The sequence below is a fragment of the Mastigoproctus giganteus genome, chromosome 1 (genome assembly GCF_048544385.1).
Source record: "Mastigoproctus giganteus isolate SK-2022 chromosome 1, ASM4854438v1, whole genome shotgun sequence".
NCBI lineage: Eukaryota > Metazoa > Arthropoda > Arachnida > Uropygi > Thelyphonidae > Mastigoproctus > Mastigoproctus giganteus.
In genome coordinates this window covers 1078136-1102529 of record NC_143575.1, presented here as the reverse complement: position 1 = coordinate 1102529, position 24394 = coordinate 1078136, and the positions used below count along the sequence as shown (strand labels likewise).

Genomic DNA, 24394 nt, shown 5'->3' with positions numbered 1-24394 from the left:
CATCACCCTCAGTGAGCGATCAGAGAGAAAACTGGATAACCAATTACTAAAAACAGTTGGCAAACCATAAGATGGAAGCTTGTTTAGAAGACCTTTATGCCAAACACGATCGAAAGCCTTTGAGATGTCAAGAGCAACTACTTGTGTTTCACCAAACCTTTCCATTGAATTAGTCCATAAATGGGTAACATAAGCCAGAATATCACCAGTGGATCGACACTGACGGAATCCATACTGGCGATCGTTGATCAGACGGGAAGGTTTCTAGGTAGTTTAAGAGTTGGCGGTTAATTGATTTCTCCATTACTTTGGAAAGAGTAGAAGCAATTACAATGGGACGATAATTGGATGGGAGGGATTCGTCACCCTTTTTAGGAACTGGCTGGATAAGCAAATTTCCAAGCAAAAGGAAAAACACCTTTGGAATAAGAAAGTGCAAAAAGACGGCAAAGAATAAGAGTACGTTCAGGAGCACAGGTTTTGATAACAAGTGGAGAAATACCATCGGGACCTGGAGCTTCTTAGCATCAAGATTCGTCAAAATCCTTCTGACATCCTTTTGACGGAAGACCACAAGAGGCATTGAATGGAGTGTGTTGGGAATGGTGGGTGGTGTTTTACCAAGATCATTAATACAGGAGTTGGAAGAAAAATGGGATGCTAGCAGGTCAGCTTTATCCTTGGCTGAAGTGACAACAGAACCATCTGGTTTAGACAGAAGTGGGAGCAGAGATGGACAAAAGTTGCGGCCAATAGCTTTGGCAAGAGACCAGAATGCTCGGCTACCATTAGGGCAAGAAGCAAGTTTTCTGCTCTTAGCCTGTTCAAAAACTCCTAGTTCGGAATGATTAATAACTGCTTTACAATTGTTGCGAGCTTTGGTCTAGGCAGAAAATGAAACTGAAGAATTACAAACAAGCCAATTACGATATGCAACGTTATTTTCTTGAACAGCCTTAGCACATTTATTGGAAAACCAAGGTTTAGATTAAGGATGAGATTTTAAAGTGGAGTGTGGGATAAAGGATTCCATTCCTGCAAGGAATAATTTCACTGACACGATCTGAGCAAACGTTGAAATCAGAAGTATTGAAACAGTAATCCGACCAAGGAAAAGAAGAAAATAAATCTCGCAGGTCATCCCATTTTGCATTCTTGTAATGCCAAACAATACGAGGTTGGGAACAGCCATCAGATAAAGGCTCCATTGGAGAAGAGACAATCACCAAGTTGTGATCTAAGGTGCCTAAAGGACTTCTCACTTCGACCGTGTACTTAGAAGGGTTATTTGTGAGAAAAAAAAGTTGTCTGTATGGTTAGGATTGTTTGGTATTCTTATAGGTAAATGAACAATCTGTGCAAGGTCATTAGTAATTGCAAAAGCCTCAGCATCTCGATCTGCTGGATCGGTGTGACTAGAAAACGGAAGCCAGCTGGAGTTGTGAACATTAAAATCGCCAAGGAAAATTACTTCACTGCTAGGAAAGTTGGACTGGAGAGAGTCAAGTTGCAAAGAGAGGAAGTCAAAGAGCTCCAAGTGATTAGTGGAGTTGGGAGAACGGTAGAGACAACAGATGAATTTGACACAATGAGGTAGAGAGATTTTAAGCCAGAGAAGATCGAAAAGAAGAGATTCCAAATTACCAAGTCTCTGACAGGGAATACTGGAACGGACATATGTACAAGTGCCACCTTTGAGGCGAAAGGAATCATACAGCGAATAATTTGGGCAACTGAGATGAGCAGTAGTTGAATCAACCGATAACTGCGATTCTGTCAGAAAAAGTACATGGAGTTTGGTAGACTGCAAGTGGAAATGGACATCGTTGGGATTAGAAATGAGACCACGTATGCTTGTTTATTTGGTTTTTAGGAGCATTAGCATCTAAGGCCATATTGCTCCGAAGATATGCGGTGGTCCTGACCTTTCCGCATCCTCCGTATTTGGTGATCACGGGCTCGAACCCCGGTCTTATCAAGAAGCGTGTGCTACGCACTGCTGCTCCTGCCCACCTGGCTACGGAGGCGCCGAGACCACGTATATTTGTGAAATGAATTAGGAAGTGTTTGGGAGGTTTATCTTTTCGCAGATAAGCTTACTCTATTAGTTTGACAATTTCGCAGATAAACTTACTCTATTAGTTTGATGTATTAGCTTACGTTACCTATTTTTAGACAAAATCAATGGAAAAGTTTGGTGAAACTCAAGCTATTTCCCTTGACATTTCTCAGATCTGTTTGGCATAAAGGTCTTCTAAAAAGCAATCTCTTGAATTCCGATTGTTTATTGAAGTGGGCATCCAGTTTTCTTTCTGACCGTTCGCTGAAAATGATGATAGATAGCTCTCTGTCGTGTAACGTCTCCAGTAATGTTGGTGTACCACAAGATTCAGTTGCCCCCAACCAACTCTTTTCCTCTTATATATTAATGACTTTTTTCCATTGACTGAAAATCCTATCCGTTTTGTTGATGATAGCACGTTGCACTCCGCCTTTGGGAAACCTTGAGTTTCAGAAGCCTTGCACTGCACAAATAGTTTTACCTTCACGAATAAAAAAGGTAAACTGCAGCCATTATCAACCCATTACAGAATGGAAGCCTCCTCAACAATTCATGCTGAGGGAAATGGACCATAATCTGCCACGCTTGTCCAGTGCGAATTGGCAGATCGACCGTATTTAGCAGTCAGGGGGCTTGAACCCCTGTCTAGTCAAAGAGCGTGTGCTACTGCACTCCCTCTCCTATTCATCACCAATTCCATAAATGCTGATCAATTTCATCTCAAATTTCCACCACTAATTCCATATATGTTGATCAAGGTAATCCCCAAATGGGGCAGAGATAGCTTAGTTAATTTCAATCCCTTCTAAAACTCAGGCCTATCTTCCAAAAAGGTGTCTACGTTTTTTTTATTTCAGTACTTTCACTCGTCTGGATCTTTTAGTTCTCCATTTATTTTTTCTATCATGTCACGTGGATGATAACCAGCTATTGTGCATCCAACAGACTGACAAGTTCCAAGAATTTCTTTTACTGCCCCTTCCAACTGGCGGGCCATGGAACGAGGCCTCATGGTTCGTGCAATGGGGATGATATCATCAAATGACAAATTGCCACTGTTTCACTTTTTTCCTGTCCCTAGGAGGTTCCTTTAGAGCTCGAATAATAAACGAAGCAGCACTTAAGAACTACTTCAATTTGTGCTTGTCGGTTCTGTATGATAAGCTTAACGGTAATCTTTAAACCTTTCTAATCAGCTGTTGCCTTAGCAATGTCATCACCAACTTTCTTTGGACACAAGCCTAAAGGTCCAACCTTTGGTGCAAGAGAGGACTAACTTCACCACCAACAACCCTCAGGTAAACAACTTTAATTTCGCTAGGATCGAATTTAGGTGGCATTTTATTTTCTCAAATAACTAGTGTGGTGTGAATGAGCCAGATAGCCCTACCAGAAAAATGCACCACCTTACTTATCCTTTGCTTAACTTTGATGACACTCAGATCCCTAAACAAGATCACATATCCCTATTAGGGATTTACCCTGGCTTCCAATCTCTCTTGAGATAAGCACTGCACGAATATTGATTTTTTTTCTTTCGCTCTCAGCGTTACTTTCCTTCCAAAGAGCATTGATCTTTGGAATTACAAATATCGAATACGCTGTACCGTGAAATATTGTTCCCATATCTGGGGCGGTGTACCCACAACTTCTCAGGTTTCTAGAGTCTATCCAATAAAGGGCTGTTTGTTTGTTTCGGGATTTATTAGGCGCGTTGGCAACTATGGCTATAGTGCGCCATCAATAAAGAGCAAATTAAAGGCTCATCTCTTACAAAGTCTCTCTGTTTGCGCGAGTAGCGCAGTGGTATCGTCACCGTCCTTCCCACACGGGTGGAAAATGCCCGGTACGAATCCCTGTCGATGACGCGAGGAACCTTTGAGCTTTTTTCACTCCGTGGCTGATATTTTTTTTTTGTTTTAGTTAATTGTTGGCGCATCGGCTTCTGTGGCCATAATGCACCTCCCAAGGTTTTTGCAGTACTCTGATCCAAGTCCGAGGCGGGATTCGAACCCGCGACTTTTTGGGTTGCCAGGCAGGCACTTTACCCACCCGGTTAGCCCGTGGCTGAGTTAGTCGGTCTCAGTCGCAGATAGCAAGGTTATTTTCGTCCAGAAAAACAGACAGTGCTCATAGGAGTATTTTAAGACAATTCTTAAGATACTCCCATGGGCACTGTTCTTCTGTAATTCCCCCTTTCGCTTAAAAAAAAAACAGTCTGAACGCGTGCCGCAAGATCTGAGCATCCATTTACTGTCCAACTTCAAACTCGCAGAACCAACTTTTCTCATTTATCCCTTAAACTTTTGCATGCTGGACCAACCTTCCTTCATACATATATCCTGAAAATTACAATCTGCAGAAATTGAAGTCTAATGTCAACACGTATTTCTGTCTTTGCAACTTTTAATCCACGCACGATATCAAGTGTTATAGATTTTAATACTTTTCGCGTTTAGGGGTTTCATGAAAAAGATAGAAACAGAAATAATTTAACTCACCCATGACCAGATAAGTCAGAAGTCAACTAATCATTTTGACAAGAATATAATCAATACCGTATTTAAACAGTTACTCGGGCTCAAAACAGTCCGCTCAACGCAAATGCGTTTGCTACAACACTTCCGCTCGAACCACTTGATTATGTCAGGCCTGCTTCAGATTTTTCTCTAGCCTATATATCTTGAAGCAATGAACTTCTTTAACTCCCTGATGATTACGTTAAGTTAAGTACATTAATTTCCAGTTTTACAGAACAGGAAATGCCCTCTCGAAACAGAGTAGCGTCATTGGGTAACTACAATTAATATGAATTATTTATTGTGCTGGCATCGACTCACCTTCATGTATCCTTGGAACACTTTTCCCACCTCCGGAAAGCATCCATCAGCCTGCTGTTTGGTGACGATCCACGTGACAGAACGGTCTAATTCGCTTTGTTCGATAACTACATACTGCTTAATTCTATTAAACGTCACAATCACGAAGGCCGTGAGCCAGATGCTACCTGTGGAATCCCGGTTCCCAAAAGCGCTGTATGACCCGTCGGTGCGAAGATAGTTCAACTGGTTCTGACGACCTGAAACGGGAATTTCATGATTAGAAGCAATGCAACAAATTGGTATCTCGTGTTGTAAGAGTATGCGGTGTGTAATTCTTTCACTGTATTACGATTTGTGGCAATCTTCATTAATCTTCATATTTCTAGCCTCCCAACAGCACGTTGTGCATTGCTGTATTAACGACTGCGGCTAGTCTATTATTGAAATGGCAAAGAAGTGTTTTTATGAATTATCTTCTTCCGATGCCTTTAATGCATACGTATGAAATTGTACTTTGGCTCTTATTTAGCACGGCATAGCGTTGAGGGTAAAGCGCCACCGGTGGTAACTCCGCCTAGCACGTCAGGTGGGGAATGACGGACTAACATTCTATGGAAGAACTGCACTTACCTATAATTATGTTCCTCACAGCCTTCTGTTCAATTTCTGGAGTCAGCTGGCTGGTTGCATTCAGGTACTCAAGCACGCAGATGTTCGGAACGAGGCGCACTAGATTCTGCTCTCCACATCCGGTAGGTTGACTCACCATGTATTCAAGTCCTTGAAGAGTTGGACCCATCAAATCACCTGAAAGATGAAGAATTTCTTATTAAACGGACTACAGAAAGCTAAATACATCATATGCAAGTTCTGCGTGACTGTTAATGCAAAAAAACCATACTACATGCAAATAAATGTAAGCTTGAATTTGACTGTGAATGCTTTGTTGTTTTATCTGTGAAGAGGAAAAATTAAACTGACCACATAAAAGAATTCCCAAAATAAATTCTGGTGTTTTATCGTATATCGGTATGTGAGAAGACATGTCGATTCATTTACTGAGCCTTGGACATAATACGTTTCGAGTAGTCAAAATCTTTGTGTCTGCATCACCTCCACTCCAAGTAGCCGAGTGGATGAACCGCACTACAAAGAAATCTCCGTCAAGATGACTTGCAGGAAATTTCTGCCATGCATTGACTGTTGTCAGCCACCTACGTTTTAATTTGTTTTCGAGTTTTTCTAGCGGCCATTTAACAGTTATTAAGGAGATGAATGCACACATAATTTGAAAGCTCCTCCTTGACTATCTTGTGATATTTGCATCCAACCTCTAAGCGTATATACTTGAAGAGTAAAAATTGTAGTTTATTTTTAAATCAAACAGTCCAAGCCAGTGCCATAATTAACATGGTGAATCCACGATATTACTCGTACAAATCACCATTACAGAAATTGTACGAGTGGAGTGCCAGCTTGAGAAATAATTTTATTGCATATTATTACCAACGCTGATGTTAGGTGCGAGACAGTTTTTTTGTGTTAACATTTACGTATCGGCAGCTAAGGCCATGAGGCTTAATTTTATTGTTTATGTAAATTACTCTTGTTCTGCGATCGGTTTGTGTGTTTTCGAGGGATAGGGAACCCTGTAAACCTTTGCCTGACATTGACTGTATAAGACGCTCCCTTCTCGATGGATTCAAGTCCAGGAATTTTGCGTACGGTGTGGGAGGAAAGCAATCGTGGCCTCTTTTTGAATGTTGAGAGGACTGTGCGAATTGGGGAGGGCATGCCGACGCATTCCACTATTTTTTACCTGAGGTAGAGAAGAACGCTCGACCGGAGTCTTCCACCACATCTTCGGGGAGAACCAAATCGTATTTGGCTTCGAACACTCCACTCTCGTTGTCTGAAAGAGAAATAAAGAATCGGTAAAATCAGTCTGAGGATTAACTGTTACATATGTAACGGTTATTCTCTCCCTCATTCTTCACATTCAGCCCCCCCCCCTCCCTCATAGTTTTATAGTTGTGTAAACTTACCTCTGGGGCAGAAGAAATCGCTGAACGTCACTTCTTTGGGGAAACCTTCGGGCTGCAATAACGAAAGGGAATCCAAATTAAAGAGTGCTACTACGGGCTGGTTTATTTTTGAAAAATAAAAGCGCGGAAAACTAACCGCAACTTAGCCTTAAGTTCTTTGCGATAGGTTAATAGATTAGCTAGCTCAAGCTATTAACCCATCGGTTGACTGTCTTTCTGCCGACTGATAGTGCGAATATAAAATTTGCAAGTCGGTTTTTTTTAAGCCTGACCTTACTCAATAACAAAGTTGAGGTATTTTGCAAAAACAAAAAAAATCCATTTTATTTTAGGCGACTTAATTTGTTTAATGAAGTTAAGTCACATAAAATACAATAATTATTGCTTCGTTTTTCATTAAAATGCCACATGGACATCTTCATCATGAACATTTACGACGTATTAAATTCCTTATTAACGTAATCTAACTATAAAATTAAATATGGTCAAAATAGGGTGGTTAATGTTTATTATGTATTTAAGGAACATATTACTGTTAAATAAGTTTAGGTTTCCTGTTAATATGCCGAAGAAAAAAACTTTTTCTAAAAATATCTCCACGAACAACTTAGTTGTATTCAGATTTAGTCAGCCTAATGGGAATACAAAAGGGTGTACTCTAACAAATTTCTATAATTGTGTTCAAAGTGTTCCGCCGGATCTCACTGACACGCTCGCTCTGTCAATTCGGTAAAATAAATGGAGTCAATAGTGCAATACATTTTGTGTGCGGAGTTTTCCTCTAGTGATAGGATTGAATATTCAGTAACCGATCAAAACCGATGACAGGCGACTGAGCGTCCAAAGAATAACACACCGTGTTGATCCGTTAATTGCATTTCACGAGTCTTCAAAGATATTACGCATAAATTTATTCTCAAATTTGTCTTTTCCTTTAAGCCAGTAGAAACTCCATTACTTCGTATAATATATCCGCACTCGTAGATTTCCGTGTATTTTTCTAAGTTCATCTTTGCCGTGTAGCATTTTAAGCTTTGTTTTTCTCTTAAAAATGGATAGCTTAGAACATGAACTTATTACTTATGTTTTTTGAGATTTAACTTTACTGTTTTTTTTAAGAAATCATTTCGCAATATTTAACAAAATGTGATTGTTTATAAACTTCTAATGTTTTGAGCTCCGTTTTTGTTTCTATGTCCCCTCCCACGGGCTTTCCTCAAGTTTCCATCCAGTGTGATCGGCTATGACGTTCGAACAAATTTGCCTTCATAAATGAAGGTATGCCACTGAAACTACAATGGCATATATTTAATTTTTCTGAATAACGATCATCTAAGAGATATTTGTAAAAGAATAAAACGTTTACCTCAATATGATACGTAGAATACTTTCTTACGATACTTTCCAGAAATTAAAAAAAAAAACTTTAATCCAGTATGATACTCTCCAGAAATTTTAATTTCAATTTCTGGAGAGTATCGTACGGAAGTTTTCTACGTATCATATTGAGGTAAACTTCACTTATTCTTTTACAAATATTGATATCAACGTAGAACGTATTGAGTATTACAGTTCTGGTTCATACTATCTAAGTGGTATTGTGCAGGATCCACAGCAGAGATTTAAGGTTTAATCTTTATCTTATTTCACTGATGATACTTTGATTCAATTCTTACTTCAATTCTGCCTGATGTGATTGATTCTCCAGATGCATGCAGCTGTCTCGCTTGTATCTCATTCCCCATGTAGGAGAGAATATAGAGACCACGATGTCCGAATTCGTTGCCCATCTTGTTTATCTTGATTGGCTTCGTTAGCTCTTGAATTTGAAACCTTGTTAATAGTGATAACTACGCATGCTTATGCGTGTATATGTATGAGTATATTTCTTTGTACGCTTCGACATTATTTCTATGTAAATTCAGTTACCTTATTATATGTCTGTCATACAGTGTTTCATCTTAGTCTCCGGTTTTCTGCTGTGACGGTCATTATACACCTTTCAATTGCTTTTCACATTCAATAGAGACTGTTTTATTGATCAGAGAAGAAATTCTCTTGTACTGTTCGATTACTGGCCACAAACGTAACAGAAACCGTCGGTTTATTAACACACTGACGCGAAATTTCAGTTTTAAAACCAATAAATATTACCACTCTTAAGGAAAATGAAATATTCAGTTGCAGTTTTAATTTTTCTAAGAGCAGACTACGAAGTAACAAATGGGCTCCGCGTTTAGATATTAAGGGGGGGGGGGGGGTGATTAGAAAAATTTAAATAGAAAGTGTACAATGAAAAGGAGATTCTGTCTTACCTGTACTATAATTCCATCAGTTATTCCATCTCTGGCCGACTGACTCGCTACCGCCTGTCCTTCGCATAGCCCATCGTCAGGTATGGAAATGGCCATGACTGTGAAGTTAACGGTTCCTAAGGCTGTTGGTTTCACAAGGAACTGTGTTGTGACACTCTTGCCTCCGTGCACGCACTTCTTATCGGTTGCAGAATCGTTTAGCAAAGTGAAGTCGTTGCTGGGTTCCAGAGATATCTTTACCTGGAAAAGGAATCGCAGAAGGTTACTCCAGGAATAATGTCGAGGGTGAAAAAATTGTCTACTGCAGAAACTTAGCTGCACGTATACTAGACATACAAATGAACAACAGAATAGAACTGAGATAGAAATATATATATATATATATTTTTTTTTATTTATTTATTTATTTTTTTTCTAAGATTTATCAAAGTAATAATCAACGTAATTAATTTTTAAAAAGGTAAGAAGGTACATTAGTTACGACTAATATACTATGACGCTCGATGTACCACAACAGTATTGGCACTTCAATACGCAATTTAATTCTGTTATTGATTCTGTGTTTAAGTATCTATTAAATCATTCAATTTATTTAAACATTTCGTCAACATAATTAATAATATGTATTTTTTACACTTTAAAATACTTTGTTAATTTTGATTAAAATCAATAATATAAAATCAATTTAGATAGGCTTAACGCAATTGATTAGCTCATTTTAAAAGATATGAGTGAGAAATATTCTCAAGTGCTTCGCTATATTCTACTAATTTTCAGGATATAACAGAACTCCCTCATTAAAATAACAAACCATCTGGAAATAAGTGTCCTTTATTTCGTAGATTTGTAGTTTAGAGTTTGTGCTGCGTGTCAATCGTTTATTTTTTTCAATATCTCATAATACAAGTATGAATATAAGTGAATAATAAAAATAGCAGTTTAAAAAATGAAATAAAACAGCCACAATTATTTATATTATCACAACTCATCCATACAACTGCCTCCTTTAAAGACAACGGCAGTGCATCCCAGTTGATCAATTTCCTGTTTATCCAGTTTTTCCTAGTTTAAATATATCAGTACGTTTCCTCTTTTTTTCTTTTCTCATCCAGTACTGTACTTTAGTTACAAAGAGAAACTGAGTCTGCCATTCTTTTTACATTAAAATTAGTTTTGCTTTACAGTCTTTGTTATTTCTATTGTACATTACTTATGTATTTTTTTTTATTTCTTTTACATACTATAAAAAAAAAGGTACGCCTCCACGAGTTTCTCTAAAAAATCAAAACATCTGCTTCAATTGGAACCACAAGACTATCAAAGCGGTGATTTTGCCTAGTGGATGACTGACAACATTATTGAGTTCGCAGAATCCTGAAAGTTATTTAACATCCAATGGATGGATGATGCGAGCTTTCACTTACGTGGATCTTTGATAAGCAAAACTTGCCGAATTTGGTCTTAGGCTATTGCGGACCACAATTATCCCATAGATTAATGAACACGTTTAGAAGGAAGCATAATTTTTATTCAGGGCAGCGTTATACTTTATATTGACAATGTCAAACATCTCCTAGCGAAACCTCGGAAGAGAAAATTATCAGTCCCCATTTTACACATAGCGCCGAACTAATTTCAGCAGGCATTTAATTTGGAATAAATCAGAAACACTGGGTGGTTACAGAGATATTCCTACACATTTTAAGGTCGCAATCTGTTGATAGGTAGCGAACATTACATCCAGAATTTTGATGGTAGTTGTGGGGATCACAATGACTCATTTTGATTGCTTATTAAAAAATAAATGGTGGACTCATGGAGATTTGATCATACATAAAAGACTGGTGAAATTTTTACCACTGTTACTCAAAGCCTGCTTACCTCTATTCCTTGACCATCAAGAAATGAATTTATAACTCCCGTATTTGATGATTTGAAGCTTTGGGTATGCTGAGGAAGGAGTACCAATACTACTTAGGGGAATTATTTGGTTAGTGATTTTTAGATCAAAATATTTGTATTTAAAGCTATTGAATGGAACTGATTTGATTTTTGTGGTTAAGCAAACACTTGAACCATAAAATAAATACAGCAGATACATATTGCTGTTAATAGGGTTATAGGTAAGGCAATGTGGAATTCTGTTTTATGAACCTAACCACCCTATATCAAAACAAAAATAAATAAAATAAACCTGTTTTATTTATTTATTTTTGTCTTGATGTAGCAGTGGTAATGTTCATATTTGTGGTTCAAGCCTTTTCAATAGCTTCAACACTAGAACTACGTTTTCATTCCGCATTATAAACATTTGTGTTTAGCTTTCTCTTTTATCCGTGACTGCTAAAATACGGTTAATGATTGCATTCTTTACAAAATTGTAAACTCTGACCTCTCAATTGTGCGCAGTATAAACAGAACTTTTTATTTTTAAATACTGGGTATGTTTAATGTAATGAGTGTAGTCAATTGATTGAGGGGAGAGAAAAAAAAAAAAAAAAAAAAAAAAAAACAGTATGATGTATAGCTCAGGGGAATATAATGAACGAACCTTACTCTGGATAATATCAATAGTGACGATGCGGAGGAATTCGACCCGTGAACGAATTCGAACGTTAGGAGCGTGGTCAGTAATCTCCAAGCTTGTGGGTTTAGAGATAACGCTGTTTTCACCAATAAAGTTCGGACGGGATTGATTGAGCAGCGGTAGCAACTGGTATAGCTTGGAATGAATGCTCTACTGTCTCGTCCTCTGAACGTGTCGAATTCGAAATATGCAGCTGTAGTATCGAATACCGTGAGGCGCTGGCGACACTGTTTCAGAATATTTCTGCTCCTATTGGATTATGAATGTGGGATGTTTTCGTATTCATTCCCGTGGGATCTGAGTCTATACTTCTTACCCTGTACTGGTAAGAACGCTCAAATCTTTTCGGAGAGAAAAAGAATCGTCTCCGTGTAATGTAAAGAACCTTCAGTTATTTGGTTTGCTTATTTTTATGCATTGTATCAATCCTCGTACAGAGACGATCGCTCTACTAATCAACACCATATGGACTAACATGTACAAGGGTATCACCTCTGTTAGTCTCAGATATGGAACTTCTATTGCAGCTCATTGTGCTGCACTGATCATTTAGCAAGTCAATCACATGTCATTTTACAACACTTTCTTGTTCGATGCATTACTATTTTAATAAATGCAGTTCCTTGTGCTGCATGACTTCAGGTGGATTATCCATTGCTTATCTCAGAACATAAACATTTCAAACGGCTCAGTAATGATGTGCAGTTCCTTTTGTTGCTGTTGTTATGTGTCTCAGATTAAAGTATATAGGACGCTTTCAGTAAGACCACGCAGTTCCTTGCGCGCCACTTGAATTGCGCATTTCTTCTTAGAGAGTTCTTGTGCAGATGGACTGCGGAAATTTTTGCTTACTTTTGAATGGATGTATCTCATTTTCTATACGATATTAGAAATTGCATATATGGTATTATACGGCGGGGTCGCCAGAATTTGGCAGGGACGTTAGAAGACAAAACAAAAGTTCCTTCTGCGACCTCTCAGAATGCAGAATTAATGCTCATCCGCGCTACCCGTTGGATATTCACTGAGGAGCTCTGTAGATGAAATAGTTTAGTTTAAAATCATCTACAGAATATTTCATAAATACTAAACTATTAGAAGACAAATATGGCACCTACCGGGAGACCTTCCGATAAATAGTTGAAAATCATGACATTGATGGGCACCGACTCTCCGCGAATGACGGAATACGGGAGATTTAATGAAATAAAGAACGACTGGAATGCAGTTAGCGAGGCAATATCAGAGACTCCAAGTCCTGTTTTGCGATCGAGACATACTGAACTTCCGTCCCATGTTGTGATCGTGTGTGGAAGTTCACGCTTCAGACTCAGTTCTCCCTCGTTCCTGCGAAAAGAAAGAACACATTAAATGCATCTAATTTATTCCACACACAAACAAGAAAGGCAGCCATCCTAACCAACCCACCCTAAACTCACTGTATCAGTTACAATTAACCAAACGATCAAAGATTTAATTATCGCAAACACCATTGGAGCATAGTTTTGTTACATTCAATTCCGCTTTTAATGTACCCAGTACTACAGAAATACTCGTTGTATTAGACAGAGCGTACAAAATTGTTACCCATTACGTTTATATGGAAACCGTACTTACCCGATATTCTGCATTTCCCACAGAAAAGTCTCCGGAAATTCGGTTCGGATCTCCACGGTGGACTTGGTCGCACTGTCAACAGATGTCGTCGTCGTCTTGGAAAGTGGAGTATTTTCCACTGAAAATGAACAAGAAATATGTATTAAGGATGATATTAACATCCTATGGCAAATTTTCTATAACCCACCCAATGAGAAACAGTTTACGTATTTCCCCTTATAGGAAATCGCTGCACAAGGGGGGAGGGGGGACATATCACTCAACATGTTGGGCTGTGAGTGATCGAACCATTCGATCAAAACACAACCAACTAACGAAGCTGCTGTTATCCGCTTACTACAGCACGCATTTCGGAAGCAGAAAGTACGTTTGTGAGATGAGTCCGTCCGTGAACTGAAGCCTGCTTCCTATAAGGGCGGGGAAGGACATAACTATCTAAACTGCCCATGATGAGGGCTCTCTCATGCGAGTCTAACAGTAAGGAGGTTGCATGTTTCAGCTTATAGGCTGCCACGAAAATTTCACGGCCATTGTGAACTGTAAACCTGCCTTCCCTTAATTCAATGTGTGCAGTCATAATGACCATTTAAACTTGGTCATTCATTTCCCAATACGTGGCGTCAATTCTAATATCAGTGCTATCCATTTTCACCTACAATCTGCCAATCTCCACTTACTTTTTCTATCAGACTCCCAGTTAGTTGCATAAACCACTTCTCATTTCAGTTGCTTATGCAGTCTACGATTCCTTTCGCTTCAAATCTGTATTTATAGTATGCTCTCATATTTTTTGTCGGAGAGTTTATAGTTGGGAAACTTTTTTTAATCTCCTTTGGCTTAAATCCTTGCCGTATTCTGTTAACTTCATCTGCTGCCTCTGTCGTTATCCCAGCTCCACTAATCACTCTTGATTCTTTGACCCTTTCTTTCAAAGCTCTGTCTCCCGTATCACTTTTCTAACAGTAAAATAATCTTCCTTGGCAATTTTAAATGTTTACAACTCCAGTTTTAATCCAGCAGGTCTAGACGCTGGGACTTTTGCAACTAGTGACCTCATATAACTTGTTCATTTTCCTACAAGAATACCAGGAAATTCTAACCACACTCTTTTGATCTTTTTTCTCACCAACATTGACTTTAAATATATTACCAATTTTGGAGGTCTTCTAGACACCTCAGATGAAAACTTGGTGATGGTTACTTCTCCAAAGAATCTTCTCTCTCTCCTAGTTTTTAGGCATTACTGGAATGCTAAATGCAATGACCTGAGTGATTTCTATTCTGCTTTTCTTGGGAGAATAACTGTTAAATCTTCTCATCCCAGTGGCTTGTTTACTCAGATCGTATCAGTGACATTATTCTTGTAGGGATGAACCCTTTTACGAGTACTTGCAGGTTACCCGAAAACTTTCTTATCTAAACGGTTTCCAATACACATGCAAAGCTATTCAAGATAAGAATGTTGCATATAGAAATTGGCCTATATCCAAATTTTTGCCTTCATTTTCTGCTTACACTAAAGCTCGTAACAATCATAAAACAGTTATCGATCAACTAAACTCAATTTTTGAACATGTTAAGAGTAGAAAACTTGCTTTTTGTACAAATTGTAGTCGTGCATGCTGGTCTCTTAACAAGCTATTAAGCTGCAACTTCTGTCAGTAACCTGCGTTACAATCTGCTGGTTCTATAACATCCTACTTTTTTTTCCCCCAATTTTGTACTGACGCTCTCGGTAAATGACTTCACAGCATACCCAGTAAATTCATTCAATGCCTCCTGTAGTCTTCCAACAGAAGGAAGTTAGAATTCAAAACAGTCTAGTTGTCAAGAAAGCTCCAGATCATATTTCCCCACTTGTTCTACAAAATTTGTGCATCTGTTCTGCGTTGCCGTTTTAGCCTTTCTTATTCCACTGGCGTTTTTCCTTCTGTTTGGAAATTTGCTTATATCCGGCCAATTCCTACGAAATGCGACAATTCTTTACCTTGCAATTACCTCTACTATTCCCAATTTCTTAGAAAATTCGTCAACCCAACTCCTAAACTATCTTGAACCCTTCCATATTATCAAGGATCACAACTATGGATTTTGCCACTGTTGTTTCAGCACTTGCTGATCTTAGTCATCGTTTGACAGATTCGACGAAAAAGTTCAGAAACTAAAACAGTTGCTCCTGCTATGGATTTCTAAGACTTGATTGTGTTTAGCTTAAGGGACTTCTAAACAAGCTCCTAGCTAATGGATTTCCGACTGTTTTTTTTTCCAATTGAGTATACAGATTTCTGACTGACTGTTCATTGCTAATGATGGTACACGGTTCTGTCATTAACTTCACTAATGCTGGTGTTCCAAGATTCAGTTATTTTTTCCGCTCTTCTCCTTTTGAATATTAAAGACCTTCCATTGACTGGAAATCCTATCCATAGTTTTGCTGATGATAGCACACTAAAAAATGAAGGGCTTCTCGAATAAAAGTAAAAGTAAAGTGCAGCCATTATCAACCCACTGCAGGATGGAAGCCTCCTCAACAATTCATGCTGAGGGAAATGGACCATAATCTGCCACGCTGGTCCAGTGCGGGTTGGCAGATCGACCGTATTCAGCAGTCAGGGGCTTGAACCCCGGTCTACTCGGAGAGCGTGTGCTACTGCACTCCCGCTCCTGCCCACTCGGCTACGGAGGCTTCTCGAATATCTTCCGCCAATTCGTTAAACATGACAAAGAAAACTTAATTAACTTCAATCCTTGTAAAACTTAGTTCAGAAGGGGACAATCAGATAAATTGAAGACCCATCTCTTGCTAAGTTTCTCCACTCTGTTTCACAAACGTTCATTTTTTACTTCAGTGGACATTATTTTTCTGAATAGGCATCTATAATTCTTCCACTTTTCCCAAAGTAGTTCGAACCCGTGCTGCAACCAGCCAGTATCCATTCACTGTTTAACTCCTGATTCCCAGAACCAATTGTTTTCTATTCTTTTATTTCTTCTACATCTGTTTTGTGTACAACGTTCCTTCAAATCTATTTCCCGTAAATCATGAATCAATGGAAATTCAAGTCCAATGTGAATCATCAAATCAAATCTAAATGTCAGTATATTCTGCATGCTCAGCCTTCAGCACATGCGCAATACTAAGTACTATAGGTTATAATACTCATCTTATTTAGGTTGGGGGTCTTATATAAAAACTATTCTAGCCTCTGCCATAACGAGAAGAAACGGAAATTTATTGGAGTCGCAACGAGAGTTGTTCATCTATGCCCTTTTTCGAGAGGCATGGGTTCAACTTCTGTTAGAAGAAAAAGGACGTTTGACGATGTTTTTGCAAAGGTCTTGGAGTCGGTAGAAATAGTCAAACTGTTCCCATTCCTCCCAGGCACCCGGGTATGAATCCCACACAAGCAACCGACCAACTCCAGAATGTGTGCGGTTTATAGACATATCTTGATACATACCCCATGGCGTTAGTTATCTCATCGCTTTACTAAATCCTAGGTATATAAATGTGAGATTCTTCCCCCTAGCTTTCCAACGCGGTCAATGGACATGTCTAAACATGTCGAGTGACTGCTTCAGTGTTTAAATTTGGTAACTGTATCTTTGCATATTTAAGCTATAGTGGGTGGTGGGCCACGGCAAACTTTTACTTCTGAAGTTTGAGCTGTTCGTTATTTGCTACCTGCTTTGGATCGTACAGATCGTTCATTGGCACTTTACTGGTTAGCTGTCAATGACTGAAATAAGAGGGTTTTTTTTTTTTTTTTTTTGTATTATTATTAAGTTCACAAGCGGTGATGTCCTGTCCTGGGAGAGGTAGTGCTTTGTGGGTTTTCAGTTCTTTCCAATTTTCATTCGTTTGCATTTAGTGATGCTCACTCTTTGGCAGGTGTGGGATATTCCACTTCAATCGCTATATTGAAGTACTGTATAGGGAAATACATTCCTGACCAGCGAAGCACCCGGAATCGTGAAAAATAAACCAAAACTGCACGGACACAAATATAAATACCCGTAAGCAACTCTGGTGAGGATAAGTTGCAAACTGCACTTGGTTAAAGGTTTCCATGTATTTAGTAAAAAATAAATTAACTGAAGTGATATTGATTTTTAAGGAGAACTAGTTGATACGAATTTCTTAAAATGTAGTAAAAAAGATTGTAAAACGTCGATTAAAATCTGGCAAATATGCGAGGAACAACAAAGCCTGAAATACTGTGGGTGTTGTCATGTAGAAAAGACCGTTTTTCCGGACATGATTGAATATACACACAAGAGAAAAATAAAACTGATACGGATATCGTGCACAAAGGTTAACAGAAGTGACAGTTTCAGGAAATTTGTAAATAAACAAAAATAGAGTAAAAAATGTAAATAAACAAATCGTTGCCTTTCCTAGAAATTTGCCGTTTTGTCTTTTCTAGAAATCTGTATTACTCTTAGGGACAACTTAATTTAGTGCAAATACATAGCAGGAGCAACTGTTTGAGTTTCTGAACTTTTAGATGTATGGATTTCTAATTATATTAGAAATCCATACATCATGACCATAAATCCAAATTTATTATAGTGGCATCGTTTCATTACGTCTCATATTGTGAATAGCTTAACTAGTTGCCTCTCCTGTTATACTTTGAATAAGTAAGCTTCCCCAATAGAGAAGACTATTGTTTCTTATTCTCGGTGGATACTACCACCATTAGGCATCTCTGATATTGTTGAATTATTTTCACAACTGGGTTGTTAGCTGTTATACCATCGGGTACCTGCCCACCCACCGATGAAGGGCCAAATAGCCCTGATCGTCTGAACGGTGGTATCCGCTGAGAATAAGTAAAAATAGTCTTCTTTTTGAAGAAGCGCGTTACTTATTCGAAGTGTAACCGGATAAGAAACTGATTGTGAAGTTAATCACAATGAGATGTAATTAAACGACGCCACTATATTAACTTAGGTTAATTTACTGCGTATAGTCATGATGTAGTTGCACTAACCTCTGCGTCTGAAATTTGCCCTCAGTCTGAGGGCTTTAGTCCTGAATTTTTATTAAGTGTTACGACAACTTCAAGTAAATGAGATACCGTCTCATTGGTCTTCTCAGCTTTTGGAATTTTATTCCAGTTATTCCTCTTTACTTCTGTTTCACACGTGGCTAATTCTTATTTTCATTGTAGAGGAAACCCCAATTCCTATCTGAATCAGTTCAATATCTATGGGATTGACGGCCACTCAAAACTGGACAAGTTCAAGTCAACACGGCTCTCTTCATTAGTATTTTTCAATTTCACAAATGTTTTACAGGAGTGGAGCACAATACCAGCAGCCTTCTACGATCCATTAAAGCGGATATTATGACCAAAGGTAGGCCAACTAACTAACTATTAACTTTATATAAATACATGTTTTGTTCATGTTTACAAGTGTCCAATGCTTTTTGGTAGTATAGTGTACATAACGGCAGAGTAATGTGAAATGGCTAGTGTTGTGAACTTGAGAATTAGAACGCAAATGAAATTCTTAAACTTTATGCAAGTGTGTGTGTGTGTGTGTGTAGCATCAAAACAACACAAGGCCATGAAGTATCATTATACTGACGGGATTCGAACTCGAGCCTTTTTAGTCCTCACAGGTAACACGGTTGTAACTACTGTGATACCTGCCCGGCGAAATCGATAAGGATAAATAAATGCAGTCTTATAGTTCGATTATTTTTTGTACTGATAATTGCAGTAGTACCGAAAAAATCGCTGCGTTACTCTGTCGGTCACTACTTCCCGAGCTGCGAGAATCTAGAAAGCAGTTCCTCACACTTCGTGTAGATGATGTGCTGTTGTACATTTGGGCAAAACATGTCTGTTTTGCCCAAGTTCTGTATTTACAGTCTGTTCCTGTATATGAAATTTTTGTTGCCCGAAACAGATTTTTAAGCAGATATTTAAATCCCTCAAATAGTCGTGAGTACACTGATGGCTGTTGCAGAATAATGTTCTACATTACTGCTTCAGTGATTTTCTGCAGTACCGAAAAGGGTGTGAAAGTAGGCTGAAACCATTTTTTGGAAATAAATGCCAGCAGCACTTATGTCATATTCGTAATGCTAATTAAATCAATTTTAATTATTAAAAATGGATGTTCAAAATAAGAGTGGCCACTCTTATTTTGATAGTAATACACGTAAACAGCTTTAGAGAGTAATCAACTGAGAAAGTTAGTTCTCGTAGGAAAGAAAATATTTAAGTGGATGTAAGTACTGTTGGTTAAATTTGTGTACACAACTAGATTGAGACGAGATCTGGTCCTTACTTGACAATGATGGCGGTGCTGCATCATAAGCCACAGCTCCAGAAAAACCTCCACCTCCCAATCTGCTGGCGTAAGTAACGAGTTGCACTTCAGCCGTGCAAGGACGGGTCACTATCAGGAAATCAGACATCACCAATTCTCCCGCATCCTAAAAGACATTATAAAAATCCCTTTTAGTAATGAAATAAACTTCTTTATTTTACAGTACAATAGTAAATAGGGAAAAAAATGATTGTGTGCCACAATTAATCACGAGGGAGTCCACATGAAAAGGTGATGAGACCCATTCCGGATGGAGAGCTCTCGCTCGCCACAAAGTACTGTCGCTCTCGTGGTCACATTAATGACCATATCGGAAAGATGCCGACACCTATAAAGTGTCCGGTATTATTTAATTAAACTTTTAGTGTAAACTTAAACATGTCTAATTATAATGTACAATAAGAATTACGTCTTCAAAATCTACAGATAAATGTAGATTTGCGCTGATACGAAAAATAAATAAATCTATTTGTCCTACCATAAATAGAAAGATGATTGAGGTAAGAGAAATTCCCTGAAGGCAGTAGATGCCAGGATAATGACGTAAACCAAAATAGATGCAATACGAGTGCATATTGATTAATGAAACTTCAATGTAAACTTGCAATACAAATAGTTACCTAATCGATTCGAGGCTGTATTTGTTCAGATTAACAATGCAGCCAGTAAAATACAGTAGATTGGAATTAATCATTCTCACTATTAATTATATTAGAAATTTACGAACTTAAAACGTTCATGCAATGTGCACAAAAATGTAAGGTTTTAGGCTCATCACTGACTTAAACCATATTACATCGTATTATATGGTGTCTTGTGATTTGTAAGTTAGGTAAAGGTAATCTGAGAGAACCACCGAAATTTGCTCCCCATTGCACGCATCAGTTGTCAGCCTAATGCGAGTAGGTTTTACGGAATGTCTTCCATTCTTGTATATCTTACTTTTTTTTTTATTTAATCATGGAATCATGAAATCCAGTACGACAGGCCATTTGCTTTCTTATAGTTTTGTTGTGGTTTATTTCGTGGGAGAGTGGTATTTGTTGTCCAACGTAACTAGGAGGGGTAGTCAGAAAGTTGAGAACGAAATATAAAAAAAAACCTAGAATTTTTATTTTTCAAGATATTCACCAGAAATTAAATGCACTTGTATCTATTTTACAAAGAGTTTAATCTTCCAAAAAAAAAATAATAATTAAATAAAATAAAATAAAAAAACAACCTATAATCAGTCTGGGATTCAAACTAGGCTTCCACAAATGATTTTAGCCATTCATCATCATAAAATCAGAGAGAATGGATGTGTGAAAATGTTTTTTTTTTTTTTTTTGGATGATGCTACGTAAACTCATTGAGGGAAACCATTGAGGCCCTGTAGCAACTGCGCTATTGCACCTCGAGAAATCCTCCCCCGTAATATACGAGAGTAAAATAATACTACTAATAGTGGCTCACATCAACGTTAAAAAATATAAACACATCATAAAAACTCTCATTATTTGTCATTAAATTCGCGAACACTCAGAGAGAAAGGTTCTCTTAGTTGTACACAAAATATCTTCACGAAGAACTGTTGTGAAATATACTCACATGGAATGCTGCTATTGAGTCCACATAACGCGAACTGTAACTCCTCGGAGGTATGTACCGTCTTCTGATTGGTGCGATACTTCTCTTCGAAGTATCATGTAGAATCGGGCCGGAACCTATAAACAATGAGAGCTTGATGTAATCCTAAAATGGCATTAATTAGATACGCATAACAGTTTAATAATTTTCCACTCTTCATTTTGATTTTTAGCCTCCTTCCTAATGATATGATAATTCAAAATGAAAAAAAAGTTAGGGCAAACGGCAGTCGTGTGAACCTTTCTTTGAACAGTTTCTCAATTGAATTCCTGCACTGATGCAAGACTACAGCGAGCAATTTTTTTTTTTCATTTTTATTATTAAAGTAAATTTTCCGAGATTGCCAGTTTCACAAAATATTGTGATCCCCAGGCTGAGGGAGGTTACAATCTTTTACTGGATACAAAAAATAAAAAATGCAGGGTAATTAATAAAAATAAAAAAAAATTAAAGCCAGTTACACACAGAATTGCGTGTGAGATTACGTTGTCTGATATCAGGACAGAATTGCTATAATTAGTACCAATTAACATAACGAAAAAGAAGGATCTCAGTTTTTGAAATATGCCACTTGACAGTTCAGTGCTCTTGAAACGCTCAAGGAGTATCCATTTTCAACATAACATCGCTTGGGATCGGGAAAGTTTTAAAATCGTATCCTTGTAATAATTTCGGAAAGGATGTTTGTTTTCGCATTTTTATTTGCGCGGAGTTGCTTCATTAGGAAAAAGTTTACTTCGGACCATGGACGAAGCTTTGCATCTGTCGCTAACGGATGCCTAACATTGCACATAGCATACGCATATTTTTTCTCTTTCTTAAGCTGGACGTATTATATTGTTTGGCGTTTATATAGTTGCATATTTTACATCTGCACTAACAAATGTATGCCCCAGCAGCCTTACACTGCTATTTTATTTCTGTTTGTCTTTTCTTTTTAACGATTAAATTTTAAGTTGCCCCGAAACTTGGCTTTCGGCGGTGCCAGGTTCTGGGTCCGCCGAAAGCCAAGAGAAATTCTTCACCTGCGAAGTGCAGTGGTGTGGGATGGATTTTTGTAGACGGTACAATGGATGGATTAACTACTGTTTTCTACCAGTATTTCGCGAAAATTTCCATAAAGTGTATTAGTCCTTATCTACATTTCGATGCTCTTTGAAATTAAGAAAAAATATGAATTTGAATTTTTGTTTCTAGTCATGGATGTAAAAGGTTGTGTACTGTGCGCACGCGTAGAAAGAGAGCGAGAGAGAGAGAGAGAGCGAGAGATACCTGCAGAACGAGGGCAGTAATTCTTTCCGCTGTAGTAGGAACCTGGATCAAGACCTCGAAGCAAGTTGGACACCTGAAAAAAGTCGCAGAAGTGTTATAAACGTAATATTGAATGAGAGCACTTTTTATTAACTCGCAGTGCTCATTTGAAGGTCATGGAAATTAATATTAAAATGGGATCCGAAACCTCCCAGTTCGATGGAGTCCTTACCCTTTCCTTAGTAAGTTCTGTACCAGAACGTATGAGAGAAACACTTCTGTCCACAATTCCAATTCCACAGAGTGATGACGGTGAGGCCTTCACTGTGATGGTACTCATGGTGCCGGGCTGCTGGCGCTGCTGATCGAACTTCATGGACACCTGCAAATGGAACAACAAAGTCATTATACCGTGGGCCTTGCAGCCTACAGACTGTTTCTACTAGGGTCAGTGTGGGAGAGGGGAAACTGTTGACGGGGCTACAAAGGAAAGTAAGGTCAACTGCAGCGCCCTCTTCTTTCTTTATACTAACCAGTATGCAATAATAAAAACTAACAATCTTTTAACAAATTATACTTATGAAGTTCATAGAGATGCCTAATTCGTTACTCTAGTTTTTGCCTGCTTCATCTTTATTTTTGATAGTGTTCGTTTCAGCTGTAACAAGATTCCTTTAATTCCTATCTTATTAATTAGATAATTCGGGTCAGCCTTTAAATCAATAAATTCCAGTGTCTTAGATAGTCAGTCATTTCAATTTTTCCTCTATTCAGGAGAGCACTTCACATAATATGGGAATTCTTGAATATTTCGGGCGTAGAGAGACAAATTATACGAGTATTATATTCGGACTTAATTATATGGCTCGTTGTGAAGGGAAGGAAGCTCCCAGAAACCCAGTTCTACCACCATACTACCAAAGAAATTAATCTTTAAACGGAACGGAACTTCCAATACAATTGGAATACAATTAAACAAATTTGTATTGAAGGAAGAAAAGTACAGTAAAGAAGGAACAAAGGAAGGAAAGTACAGTAAATTTTGCGTATGTTTAATGCGTTCATCCAAATTTTATAGTTTTAATTATTTATTCTCGTAAACGGTTTTCCGTTTTTAATTATTCTGACACAATGTCTTTTCGCACTCATGGTCTCGTTGGGTTGGTTTGATGTGTTTCCGGGTCGTGTTGGGGCTTTCGATTTTATCGTGTGTCGAATCGGTCATGTCTCTATGAGTTAAAGAATTCATTAAAATTATTTTATCCTTTATCTTATTCGTTTGCATTTGGTGAGCATTGACTGGAATCATTCTGCGCAAGAGATTGAGGTAATCTCTTACTCTTTTAAATTTAAAAAACTTAATTTGACTCGTTAAAAAAAAAACCTCATGTATTTTAACAAGCTTTCCGTTTCGTAAAATTTTTCATATCGACCCCTGATATATAGTACATGAAACTATCTACATAGCATTAATGTAGCAATAATAAGCAAAAAGTTATTTTTCCTTTGAATATTCATTCATGACTATTTAAATATTTCAGTGTTTCTTCTGTTATGTGTATTGTATATTCCTATTAGTTTTGCTGGACGATTTTGCTGAAGTAGTAGAGGACGATACTTCAGTTGGGTTGACCACCCAAAATATTTGCTATAAGCCCGAAATCGATATTCAAAGAACGAGAAATTTGGCGTACGTTAAATGTTTTGTTTCATTCAGA

At 37.9% G+C, this 24394-nt stretch overlaps 1 protein-coding gene and 1 pseudogene across 4 annotated transcripts in view; both read right to left on the bottom strand.

Annotated features, from left to right (window-relative positions):
• LOC150090482 (alpha-1-inhibitor 3-like) overlaps positions 1 to 24394 on the bottom strand; it is a 183827-nt gene that overhangs the window by 41218 nt on the left and 118215 nt on the right. For all 4 annotated transcript variants that reach the window (XM_090371129.1, XM_090371138.1, XM_090371111.1 and 1 more), the window contains exons 15-25: positions 22909 to 23058; positions 22698 to 22770; positions 21387 to 21502; positions 19755 to 19902; positions 13449 to 13566; positions 12950 to 13178; positions 9245 to 9484; positions 6930 to 6981; positions 6704 to 6796; positions 5515 to 5691; positions 4903 to 5141 (exon numbers count right to left, since the gene is read on the bottom strand). In XM_090371129.1, the coding sequence (XP_090227255.1) occupies positions 4903 to 5141; positions 5515 to 5691; positions 6704 to 6796; positions 6930 to 6981; positions 9245 to 9484; positions 12950 to 13178; positions 13449 to 13566; positions 19755 to 19902; positions 21387 to 21502; positions 22698 to 22770; positions 22909 to 23058 (1635 nt within the window). The remainder of the gene's footprint in view (positions 1 to 4902; positions 5142 to 5514; positions 5692 to 6703; positions 6797 to 6929; positions 6982 to 9244; positions 9485 to 12949; positions 13179 to 13448; positions 13567 to 19754; positions 19903 to 21386; positions 21503 to 22697; positions 22771 to 22908; positions 23059 to 24394) is intronic.
• On the bottom strand, positions 2925 to 3459 carry LOC150090483 (large ribosomal subunit protein uL11 pseudogene; annotated as a pseudogene).